Source organism: Carassius gibelio, chromosome A22 (assembly GCF_023724105.1).
Source record: "Carassius gibelio isolate Cgi1373 ecotype wild population from Czech Republic chromosome A22, carGib1.2-hapl.c, whole genome shotgun sequence".
Taxonomy (NCBI): Eukaryota; Metazoa; Chordata; class Actinopteri; order Cypriniformes; family Cyprinidae; genus Carassius; species Carassius gibelio.
The window spans coordinates 21,213,962-21,227,426 of record NC_068392.1 but is presented as its reverse complement, the minus strand read 5'-3'; the positions used below and the strand labels follow the sequence as shown (position 1 = coordinate 21,227,426).

At 38.5% G+C, this 13,465-nt stretch overlaps 1 protein-coding gene across 1 annotated transcript in view; it reads left to right on the top strand.

Moving 5' to 3' along the window:
• LOC127943298 (protein TASOR) overlaps positions 1-13,465 on the top strand; it is a 40,103-nt gene that overhangs the window by 15,381 nt on the left and 11,257 nt on the right. Inside the window, exons 11-16 of the mRNA XM_052539638.1 lie at positions 2,110-2,216; positions 2,301-2,373; positions 2,461-2,538; positions 3,440-4,030; positions 5,831-6,207; positions 12,720-12,846. Of these exons, the coding sequence (XP_052395598.1) occupies positions 2,110-2,216; positions 2,301-2,373; positions 2,461-2,538; positions 3,440-4,030; positions 5,831-6,207; positions 12,720-12,846 (1,353 nt within the window). The remainder of the gene's footprint in view (positions 1-2,109; positions 2,217-2,300; positions 2,374-2,460; positions 2,539-3,439; positions 4,031-5,830; positions 6,208-12,719; positions 12,847-13,465) is intronic.

Here is a 13,465-nt window from a genome sequence, read left to right as displayed (position 1 = left end):
TTGAAGTGTCAGCTTTGTGGAGAAATGTGGATTATGTATCTAGTCAGAAAGAATCATGAGCAGAAACCTTTTTATTTTGGGTATGTCATTTCTGTCTCCATGCCAAAAAATGGGGGGTGACTGGTAATGGGATAAGAAGTGTTTTAATGCTGATCACATTCAGTTTTATTTGAATTATCACAATAATAGTTGCTAATTAACCATGTGGTGTAATTGGGAGTCTTTTGTCTTTCAAACACATTAAAATTCACTTTATTTCTTATTTACACAGGCATTTCCAAACTGTTTTTTTGTCATCTAAATCACTTTCAAATGAAGTAACACATTTGAATGTTGAACCTTGAGGTAATGTAATTTTTAAATGGGCCCTCCTATACTCTTTTACAAAGTTTTGATTTTGTTTTGGGTGTGTACTAGAACAGACTCTCATACTAGGTTGTTCAAAAAATGCATTATTTTTTTACATATTTTACATAATTACAACACCTCAGTGTAGCATGAACAGCTCGAATAGTTCCTGTATCAAATGAGGGCCCCCCTTCTGAAATACGAAATGTGCTGTGATTGTTTAGCTGGGCCAGTAAGGTTTCCACTGTCACTTCCGGTGCTTGATTGTGCCTCGTCGGGGCTTCCTCAGGGACAACGCATAGGGTTTTTTGGCCCGATAAAAACCTTGGGCCAAAGGGGCTCAGCTGGGGCTAGAGGAGGAGTTATGAACAAAGGCGGAGTTTCTCCGTGTCTAGAGAGCATCAGCGCGGATCATTTCAGAAAGATAACAGCTTTAACACCAGCATTAAAAACTTTTTTTTAAAGAAGTCAGCAGCGAGTGTTTGAAATAACGCGATCCGATCTGATGTGGATTATAATCACTAAACAAGGCAGAAATATTTTAAGCGATGTGAAAGACTATGCACGCTAAACATGTTACCATAGCTTCTTATTCTCTATCACAATCATTTATTTATTTAGTAACTTATATAATCTGTCATAAGTCTCGTCTCAAGAATTTAGCTCCACGTAGCCTATCATAAACATATAATAATTTTTTTATTCGGGAGCTTTTATAAAAATAGAGATTTCATCATTCATTCTTAATGTGACTTATTGGCTACTGTGGCTACAAATAAAAGAAACCGACTCAACTGAATAATCATATCAGAATAATATGCGCTGCATAGTGTTTTTAACTGCCAGAAATGGCAAACATTCCAATGAAACTTTAATAACCATATAAATCACAATACAGCGCAACAGCCCCTCACGGACGACTGCCATGCACAAACAAAACAAAACCACAAAATAAAACCCAGGCCTGGTCCTCGTCCTTCACTGTCGTCGCTCCTCTTTTAAATCCTTCCAATCTCCTCCGTGGGACTCGAGACCGGTGAGTGGAGCAGGTGTCGCTCATTTCCAAATCACTCCACCGACCTCGCTCCATTCCCAGGGCTCTCGGCCCCACCCCTCTTGTCACATTGAGTATTGTGCATTTTTCCTTACCAAATTTTTTTTAATAGTGGTTTAATGATTTTAATGGAATCGGAACTAGAAGCGGAAAATTTGGAACGATTCCCATCCCATTCGTCGATATTTGTGGTCTCACAAATCCCGGAAAATATCCATTGTTGTTCAAACAAGTCGTTCGTTGTAGTTTTTAAAAAGTTATTTTTGTTAAATAAAACGTATCCTTATGAATTGGACTTTGTAACTTTGCAGATCATAATTACTAAACTCATTTTTGTCATGTCATTTTTAATCAGTAATGAACTACAATTTTGTAAGAAATCTGCCCAGCTCTGTCAGCAAGTCTTTGAATATCTAATAAACATTTCATGCAACGAACCTCAAAAATCATGAAAGATGAAGAATGAGAGCTCCTGTTCGTCTGCAGATAAATCAGCCAGCAACTACTCAAGAGGAGGAAGAACCTGAGGGATATTTAAGACTGATTTATACTACAGTGTCGGACCTGTACAGTTTTGTATATTGTGATGCATAGGTTTATATGTTTTGTTTTTGTTGTTTTGCATATTAATGTCAATGCAGCATTGGCTGTATTTATAAAGATGGATGATGTGATGTAAATATAATTGCTCTGGTTTGATTTTGTAGTGTCTAAAAGTGGCATGTTCTGCAGTCTGTTTGACGTGGTGGAGAAAGACAAAGCTTCTCCGAAGAGTTTGACCGTATTGCTGCAGAAACTGGAGGAAGAGGGGCTGGTGAGAGTCAGACTGGGCAGATGATCCTGATTCATGTTTCTGTAGCTGTGTGCACATGAGCTGATTGTCGTCCTGTCTCTGCAGGTGCTGGTGAACATGGTGAAGGACAGAGGTTTCCTCTTCTTGCTTTCTGCCAGTCAAATGGCCAACTCGAGCGGTATGATCTAATGATGGTGAATGCTTGTGTAAATGAAATTGATCTTTGAAATATCTGAATGAAAGTGAATTTATTTTAATTTTACAGAGCGACAAGGTGGTTGGAAAATGTCCTCAATACAAGCACTCTTTATTTACCATGAGAAGCGTGACTTGTTAAAGAGCTGTGAGTATTCTGATTGATGCAATTCTTCTTAAAGCCAGAAATATATTTTATGCATTGCAAGCACTTAACAGTTCTTATGGCGAAATAAACATCATTACTCATGGGAGAGATTGAATTTCCTTCAAATGTCTGTGTTATTAAACAGATGTTATCATTCATTTAGCTAATCATAAACGTACAGAGTTCATCTTCCTTCAGCTAACCTGTTCAGCGAGGTTCTATTATAACTAATTTTGTGACTGTGCCAAAGTTTCAGTAGTCAGTACCACTACCGATGAGATTTAACGATTCTTGATACCTTTTACACTTTTACTTAAAGCCTTAAGCCTTAATGCCTGTAAAGGCATGCATAATGTGCATTGCAATATATTATATCTTTTCATGAATAATTGTAACCAAAGTTAGAATGCTTTATAATATTTGAAGGTTTATTTTTCGTAATGTCGTGTTCTACTTTCTAAAGGTGCAACAATGACTAGGTAAATGTTATAATGTATTATAACTGTGTTACAGGAACTCATGAGATCATACAGTGCATTATAGTGTGCATTACAAGGCATAATTAATGCATTAAAACAACTTTTATAGTACATTAGGCTGTAAGTAAACCGTTAACCAATTTACTAACTGACTATAGCTTGAGACAAATTAAATATCATTCTGATTTTGCTTCTCTAGTACTAATCTAGTAATAATTTGATTTGATTTTTATTAAACAAAATGGATTTTCAAGATTTTTAACTGACATGGAGTTTAGAACACAACATCATACAGAATCAAGCTGTCTTTGCTTAAAGTATCTGTGGTTTTGTATTTGCATGTTTCAGTCACCAATCATATCTTATTTTTCATTTTAATTTTATTGTTTAGTAATGAATCTCTAATGTTTGTCTTTATAAAGCATCAAACTCTTCTGAGACCTGCAGACCTGTGTCATCAGAGCATCACAGTCCCATAATGCCCCAGCATGATTCGTTCATCTCCGCTCTTCACTACGCCCTCAGCAAGGCTCACGCTGACCCTCCTGCTGACCTCAGCACTGCCATAGAGCAGCAGCTTTATGACTACCTCACTAACCTCCGTGAAGGCCAATCTCCGCAGCGCATTCGGACTGACTACGACCCCAAACTGGACGTCAGGGAAAAGCTCTTTCCAGCACCCAGGCAGAAGACAAACTGGGAGAGCTTCATGCGGCCTTACATCTACAAACCGTCCGTGTTTACTATGCTTCTGGAGAATGTAAAGAAGAAGGTGGAGGAGCTCCGGATTCAGACGGTTGTGAGCGCTCAGAAAACAGCCCCTCATAATGACCCAGTAAAAGTCAAAGAGCTGCTGAAGCTCATCCAGCTGAACAAGAAGAGCTCGAAGGGAAAGGCAGGAGATCCAGAGGTGACGGAGGACACCTACACACTGAAGAGGAAGGTGGATCTCCACGCCCATGAAGCAAGATCTAAACGCCAGAGAAATAATCCCAACCAAGAACTACGAGAAGGTGAGTAGAATGAAGCTTGAGGGCTGCACGATGAATCCTATTTTATATGATCACAGTTTCCCTTCATGAAGTATTAATTGGCATCAAGCCTCTATAAGCTTTTGTGGTTGTTGTTGCCAGATTGTATGTTGAGATATTTTGCTCAAATAAAAGTCTAAGGGGCCTTTCACACAGAATGTGTTTTTCCATTCCAGTGTGCAACTTCTGCATTGTCTTTCTATGAAAGCATGTACTAGACGGATGGGTATGATTGTTGCGCTGGCCTCTCTTTTGCAATTTCTCACATGTGAGCACTGTATTTTTAAGATAGGGGTCATATGATGCTTCTTAAAAGAACATTTGGTGTAAAGAAATGTTTATGTGGTTTAAAGTAAAAGAAAAAACACATTATTTTCCACATACTGTATGCCCCTCTATGCCCCATCTGCTGAAACGCATCTATTTTTACAAAGCTCATCGGTCTGAAAAGCGAGGTGTGCTCTGATTGGCCAGCAATCCAGTTCACTGTGATTGGCCCGTTAACATATTGTGATGGCCTGTCTGGCTGAAGCGACGAGATATATACATGAAACCCATTATAAACGTGATATAAACATGATTTCTGTTCGTGTACTCTTTTAGAAGCCCAAACAAAGTAGTTTTAATGTCACAATGAAACCGCGTCACACAGTCTAGAGTGAGCAGAGGCCGGAGGATTTGAGTTAGGCACGGTCTAGAGTGAGCGGAGGCATGCGGGCTTGAGAATGGCACGACAGGATGATTTTACAAAAGTGTGTCCGTTGGGTTTGTGGCAACCACAGGTAACGACCCCAGGCTGGACTCTGCTTTGTCCACGATGAAAGCCTATCCGGTGATCCACAGTGCAAAGTTGATGTGTTTCCTCCGCGACCAGCACGGATCAGCTCCAGACTTGACAAAGCTGATATCATCCTCTTTTGGTAGGCCAAACAAAGTAGTTTCACTTTCACTATGAAATACACAGCGACTACATGACACGGCGGCGGCGGCGGCAGCAACAATACTACAACGAGAATAAAAGGTACACTGCCTTTTTGTGTGAACATCTGGGCGGGGTTTTGCAAAGCTTCCCACATATTGACGTTGACATGTGGGGGCGTGTTAGAACGAGACGTTTTTAGTGCGGCGTGGACGAGTCTTAACTTTTATAAAGAATATTTCTTTGGGTCAACTTTACAGATCTTCTTTATGCAACAAGATCTTATAACACACCAAAGAGAAAGCAGAAATCGCATCATATGACCTCTTTAAAAGAATTTTTATATAGCGCCGCTCATCAGTGTCAGTTCCAAACCTGTGGACCAATCAGAAGACCCTGGAGGCGGGGCAAGTGTGGCAATCTTTAGTTTACAGTAACTTTTCATGGTAACTGTTTTATTTGATGGCAACATGGTGGCGAAGTCATTCTGCTTGGCACTTACAAAAAAAAAACAAATACTTCCTGAGCACTGCGTTTCACCTTTTTTAGATGTAAAGACTCTGTGAACAGCCAGTCAGTTGTCTTTCAGTCGTTTGCACTGTTTGCTGCGAATAAATCTTTGCAAACCATGCATATATTGTAGACTTTCTCTTCTGGTGTTGTAGAGGTGAGAGTAACATAATTTATATGTTTTAGCAAACTAACCATGATTAATCATTTAACCATTATCATGCATCCTTAATGAAGATAATCTTGTAAAAATAGACTAGATAAAAAGATGCTACATTTTTCTGTGCACTGGGTCTTGCTTTTGACAATGAGATTGAATTGTGTAACAGTATTTAATGTCCTCTCTTCATCAGCGGACGAGAGACAGTCTACTTCATCTCTAGCAAATGTTCTGAGCAGCGTCTGCCTTCAGGACACAGACCTGAGGAACGACAAAACTCAGGGAGCGCTGAAGATCATGGAGATTCTGGACAGCTTTGGAAAGACTACTACTGACACGGACCTGCGCAGAGACAAGACCCAGGGGGCACTTGAGGTCATAAGGATGATAGACAACATGACCAGAAGCGCCACAGAGTCACCTGATGACACCGAGATGAAGGACACAGAGAACATTTCTGACACCATTCTGTTGGACAACATGGTAAGACTCGGCCTTCCGACTGACTGCGACATTGATTTGAGGAAGAGATTTGTGGAGGATGAATCCGAGAGGAGCGACTGTCTGGAGGTAGATCAGTGTGCTCAAACAACACTACATTTACACCTTCACAAACTGTATACTAGTAGGGCTGCCCTCTAAATATTTCGGGGAAGAGGCTTAGTCAACAAACATTTTTATTAGTTGGTTAGTCACAGAAAGGAAAAAAGTGTTCTGGGACAGACAGATGGTTAACCTTGTGGTAATATCAGGATATCGGGCAGGAAATCCAAATGTTTTTCTATAATTCATCCACCTCAAATATGGCTTATCATTTGAAATCGAAAAAGTAGTAGTTTAAATAGTAGTTACTTTACATGGCCGCTTGCTCTAACGTCAGAAAACACTAGTTTATTAATGAATCATTAAAATATCTTTATTTGTCATCATTGCCATTACATTTACTGGTGCATCGTGACAAGCTTTATGTGCTTGAGCTCAGAATATTAAAGTCCATCCTAGTATATATTTAAGTAAATAAATTAACATAATTATGCGATTAGTCGAATAATGAATTAAATTAACCATTATTAGTCGAATAGAAAAATCTTTAGTCAAGGGCAGCCCTAATATTAAGCATTATTTGAACATGTACTTTCTTTTGCCATTCCAAACTTATGTGACAATATCTTAGAAAGATATTAAGATCTTGGGATGTTGAGAACAATATCTATACTGCTTTTTTGTGCACAATGAAAGCATACAGTGACAGAGTCTATCAAGCTTAAAAAAAAAGACCAATTAGTCCAATTTATGCATGATAAATTTAGTTTAGGTTTATTTTAAATGATGAACAGAACAGTTTTACATCTTGAAGACTTGAAGCTCTGGAAATCAGATACTGAGCTGTTGACAGCTTTGATGTTTGGTCAGAAGATGCATGAAATCCAGTGGTCTTGGTGCTCCATTTTTGTGGTTCGGACAAATGTAAGTCCAGTCCAGAGATTTGGTTTATCTGCAATTTATGAAGTGCATTCTTAAAAAAGAGTGTCCAGAAGATTCTCACTAAATTCAGCCTTTGTGTTCCTCTGAAGAAAAAAAAAAATATATATACAGATTTGGAATGACTTAAGGATGTAAATGTGAACAGAATTTATTTACTTTGGCTTTAAATAGCTTCAGAAACATTAATGCAACAGGTTTGTAACATGAATACATTTAAGGAGAGGTAGTGTAGAAATACAAAAGGATAGAGTCTAGGGTGAGAGGATTTCAAGAAATAGTAGATGCCATTCTGCTAGTCTGATGTTGACCAAATTGACCTATCGGTAAGCCCCTCCCATCGAACGCAGATGAGCCAATGGCAGTTGAGTATCTGTTGCGCAGAGGCCAGAACTCGGACATCTTTGTTTCAGCACCATAGAGAAACATTGGAAGATCAAAAGCTTTCATCAGTTTGATGGGGTTTTATGCTACAAACGCCCCAAAAAATGTAATCGTGTTTGACCTAAGTTAGTTTGTCCACGAGGCAGCAACACTGGCCCGGGCTAGAAAAGGAAGAGACGCAGTGTTGCTAAGTGAATTGGGCTACTTTAACACTGTTGCCAGAGGTCGATTTTCATATCTGCGGGTAGAAGCGACTTCAATAACACGATATTAATGCCCTGGAGTGCGAATTTAAGTAGGGGAACCCCATAAAAAATCTGGGAACCCCTCGAAAGGCAATTGAGCTAGTTTTGTGCTTGTTTTGATTAGTATTTGGGTGGGTTTTCTTGTGAAAACCTGGCAACCCTGATATAGACGCAACAAAAACAACCTACCAGACCTTAACATCAATAGACGACTGCGACAGCATTGACAAGTGCTTGTGCTTGTGTTAATAATGTGTGGAAGTTAACTCTAGTTTAGTGTTGCTCATCCTTATCAAAGACTTTGCCATGCACCCCTAAAAAGGCTTATTCAAACAGCCCCCACATGTCTACGTCACTATGTGGAAATAATTGCTTAATGCCACCCAAATGTTCAAACAAAGAAAGAAGGTGTGGTTTCAGTAACACAGTTAAGTGTTAAAACAGCCATGTCAAGAGCTGCTGTGTGTATCTAGGCAAAAACACTTTATTTGGCCTTACAAAAGTAGATGTATTTAGGAATCTTCAAGATTACTTACAACAGAAAAGCAGTGCATTTTATGGATGACCGTTTCGTGAACCTAGGAGAGGAGGTAATTTTGACTTTGCGGTTTTGCGCGGTTTTTCATGTTTGAGTGTAAGAGAGAGACACGGTCACTCAGTGGAGTCAGTGGTCTTAACTTTCCATTGCTTGTGTTCTGCAAACACATAGGAGTTTCATCACTGTTTCTGTCACACCACTTCAGCCAATCACAATGCACTGGGTCAGTTGGCCAATCAGAGCAGACTGCTCTTGTTGGAAGGAGGACTTTGTAGAAACAAAGCATTTGAGAGAGGTGGGACATAGGAGACCTACAATAATGTACAGTATTTGAACAATAATGTAGTCTGTTACACCAAATGCACCAAATAATGATCTTTAAAAAAAGCATCATACAACCCCTTTAAAGGTGCTGTAGGGAACTTTGTAAAAAAATATTTTTTTACATATTTATTAAACCTGTCATTATGTCCTGACAGTACAATATGAGACAAATAATCTGTGAAAAAAATCAAGCTCCTTTGGCTATTGCCATTTGCAGAAACTCCATCGCTCCCAGTAAAAAATAACCAATCAGAGCTGCGGTCCGTAACTTTGTTTGTGTTCAAAATGTATATAACAGTGGTTCCCAACCTTTTTCAACTCGCGGCCCACACAACCAAACACATATGTTTGCGCGGCCCACTTCAAAAAAATTAACTGTCCCCGCTATTGTTGGGTTAATAACTTAGTACTCAGAAGCTAGATTTTAAACTATATTTATTGAATAAACTAGGGCTGTGCGATATGGACAAAAAAAAAAAAAACTATCGCGATTTTTTTGATCAATTTTGCAATTGTGCTTTTACAGTCATAAATGCATTCAGGATTAATTTGAAACATATTTACAAAAGAAAACCAATCAGAGCTTTATGAAAAAGTTGTAACATCTCTAGAACAGACATAAGTCAAAATTATCACTATAGTGAAGATGTAAAAAAATGTATAGACTTGTAGGAAAAAAAAAAAAAAAAAAAAAAAAATCCTGTATACAGGATGTTGGCAGCAGATTTCCTTTGCTCTGTCACAAAACCGGTCGTGCTTGCTCAGATACACGAGACACGCTGCTTTGCGAGGAGAGAGTGTGCACACTTAAAACGTGTCTCCTCTCACTTAAACTGCATCCTGTTCACTAACAAATTCACTCTATGCTCATGTGTTAGACATGAATTATTTTCCACGTTTTTATTTCTAGCCTTTTACCGCAGTGAGAACGCTCTGATCCGTCAACATTGGCTCAGAAAAAAGGCGCATCACAGACAGTGTGTGAACCTGGAGTTAGGCATATGCACACGCTCAAATCGTGATTTTAGGACGTTTTCTTTTAATCGCACAGCCCTAGAATGGACTGGAAATGAACAGAAAATAATTGGCGGCCCACCTGCAATACCACCGCGGCCCACTAGGGGGCCGCGGACCACAGGTTGAAAACCACTGGTATATAATAAGCAAGTACACCATGAATCCGTTTTCCAAACCGTGTTTTTGGCTTGTCCTGAATCACTAGGGTACATCTATAATAAGTGTTTATATTCTGACTATTTTCGATTGCTTCAGGGTACCGCGGCGGAGTAACCCAGTACCTTTGTGATTCTTCATAGACATAAACAGAGAGAAGTAGTTCCGGCTACGATGTTCTTCCACAAGACGCAAGCAGTTCTGTTTATTAACCGCTAGAGCGTCAAAAGTTCCCTACCGCAGCTTTAATCTAGATTTAAACTGCAAGAGTGTGTCTGCCTCCCGAACAATGTTAGGTAGGTTATTCCAGAGTTTAGGCGCCAAATAGGAAAAGGATCTGCCGCCCGCAAGTTGATTTTGATATTCTAGGTATTATCAAATTGCCTGAGTTTTGAGAGCGTAGCGGACGTAGAGGAGTATAATGTAAAAGGAGCTCATTCAAATACTGAGGTGCTAAACCATTCAGGGCTTTATAAGTAATAAGCAATATTTTAAAATCTATACAATGTTTGATAGTGAGCCAGGGCAGTGTGGACAGGACCGGGCTAATATTGTCATACTTCCTGGTTCTAGTGAGAACTCTTGCTGCTGCATTTTGGACTAGCTGTAGTTTGTTTACCAAGCGTGCAGAACAACCACCCAATAAAGCATTACAATAATCTAACCTTGAGGTCATAAATGCATGGATTAACATTTCTGCATTTGACATTGAGAGCATAGGCCGTAATTTAGATATATTTTTGAGATGGAAAATGCAGTTTTACAAATGCTACATGGCTTTCTAAGGAAAGATTGCGATCAAGTAGCACACCTAGGTTCCTAACTGATGACGAAGAATTTAGGCCCTATGATTAACACCTCTGTTTTTTTCTGAATTTAGCAGTAAGAAATTACTCGTCATCCAATTTTTTATATCGACTGCATTCCATTAGTTTTTCAAATTGGTGTGTTTCACCGGGCCGCGAAGAAATATAGAGCTGAGTATCATCAGCATAACAGTGAAAGCTAACACCATGTTTCCTGATGATATCTCCCAAGGGTAACATATAAAGCGTGAAGAGTAGCGGCCCTAGTACTGAGCCTTGAGGTACTCCATACTGCACTTGTGATCGATATGATACATCTACATTCACTGGTACGAACTGATGGCGGTCATATAAGTACGATTTAAACCATGCTAATGCACTTCCACTGATGCCAACAAAGTGTTCAAGTCTATGCAAAAGAATGTTGTGGTCAATTGTGTCAAACGCAGCACTAAGATCCAATAACACTAATAGAGAGATACACCCACGATCAGATGATAAGAGCAGATCATTTGTAACTCTAAGGAGAGCAGTCTCAGTACTATGATACGGTCTAAATCCTGACTGGAAATCCTCACATATACCATTTTTCTCTAAGAAGGAATATAATTGTGAGGATACCACCTTTTCTAGTATCTTGGACAGAAAAGGGAGATTCGAGATTGGTCTATAATTAACTAGTTCTCTGGGGTCAAGTTGTGTTTTTTTTTTTTATGAGAGGCTTAATAACAGCCAGTTTGAAGGTTTTGGGGACATATCCTAATGACAATGAGAAATTAATAATAGTCAGAAGAGGACCTATGACTTCTGGAAGCACCTCTTTTAGGAGCTTAGATGGTATAGGGTCTAACATACATGTTGTAGGTTTAGATGATTTAACAAGTTTATATAATTCTTCCTCTCCTATAGTAGAGAATGAGGGGAACTGTTCCTCAGGGGGTCTATAGTGCACTGTCTGATGTGATACTGTAGCTGACGGCTGAATGGTTGCAATTTTATCTCTAATAGTATCGATTTTAGAAGTAAAGTAGTTCATAAAGTCATTACTGCTGTGGTGTTGGGAAATGTCAACACTTGTTGAGGCTTTATTTTTCGTTAATTTAGCAACTGTATTGAATAAATACCTGGGATATGTTTGTTTTCTTCTAAAAGAGAAGAAAAGTAATATGATTTTTTTTCTTAATCTTCCTTAAGCAAATGTATGTATAATGTTATAAAAGAGAGAGTCCATAGTTTCTGTTACATCAAGTTGTTCTGAGGTTTTGGATATGCTAAGGAATTTGGATACATCAGGAAGATAACTTAAAAAGCAGTCTTTTGTGGTAGAAGTGATGGTTCTTCGATACTTGTAACAAGAAGTAGAATTTACAATTTTGGCTATATGAAGTTTGCACAGAAATAAATAATGATCTGAGATATCATCACTTGGCTGAATAATTTCAACACTATCAACATCAATTCCATGTGACAGTATTAAATCTAGAGTATGATTTCGACAATGAGTAGGTCCTGAAACGTGTTGTCAGGACCTAGCAAAATATGTGCAGCAAAATATATACACAGTATTTGCATGAATATAATGGTTGATAGTTTTGATGCATGATTAACATTAAGGGCTGCTTAAGATTAAGTGTGCACATCAAATTATCCTGACTCATCCTGACTGTCCTGCTTTAGTCCCGATTGAGTCCCGATTGATTGGTTAGGTTATTTCAAGTCAGGTTTTGGACTTTAATTCCTTCTTACCATCTTTTATGAAAAAGACCCCTGATTTTCAATAAGCCAAGCTTTATCATTTTTTATCCTTATTACATCTGTTTTATTCGTTGAACATCAATTAAATTGTTACTCTTAAATTGGTTTGGACGTTTTTTTGTAATTTTCTAGTTTGGGGAACAGACACAGTCTCTATAGTGTGATGTGAAGGTGAAAGGGTCTCTATGTGCTGAGAATTAACTGATTCCTGTGGTGGGAGGTGGCTCTGTATGCTATTCCTTTCATAGCTGTTGTTCTGCTGGTGAATGTAGAGCAGCGAGTTGTTAGTTTTGCATCTTTGTTGGTTTGTATTTCTTCAGTAATTTGGCTGATAACGTCCTGGTGGTGGTTTTGATTATGTTTTTGCCATTTCAGGAGGAGACCGCTGGTAGTTTGAGTAGTTTAGAAGCATTTAGCCCTTGTTCAGATTCTGGAGGACAGCAGCGTGGTGTCAATCTGCTCGGGGAGAAGACCATTCCATGGGTGCTGATTCCCATCACAGGTAAACTCACGTAACATGAGGTAAAGAGCAAGAATGATGCAAAATGTCTAATAATGACCTTGCACATCAATATCAGCAAATAACACTGCCATAATTGTTTATTTTTATTTGTTATTAACATACATATCAATTCTGCATGACCATATTCTAGGTCTTTCTTTAACCCTACTCCATACCTAAACAGTACTAATACAACAACTACCTTACTATCAATAAACAATAAGAGTTGATTGAGGGGAAAACTCTTAGTTAATAGTGAATTAGATCTGTATTCCCTAATCTAAAGTCTATACAAGTTCTACCATATAGGGGTGTGACGGTTAGTATATAACCGTGAGACCGGCGGTTATAGCTGAACACCGTCATTAGAACTATATAACCGCCAAAACCGTGTCATTAAAATATTTTTTACAAACATTTTTTATCAAAAATTTTCATTTTTTTAGATAGGTTCATCAGATGCGCAATATATCGGGAGACATGGTTTTTTCCACTTAATGAAGTTTTGTAAATCGTCAGACATGATATTTACCACTTCATTAAATTTTGCTTTGTAGAAAACCTTTCTTAAAAACGAATTTCGTTTTGTACAAATTTTATCTTAATTTTAATAAATGTT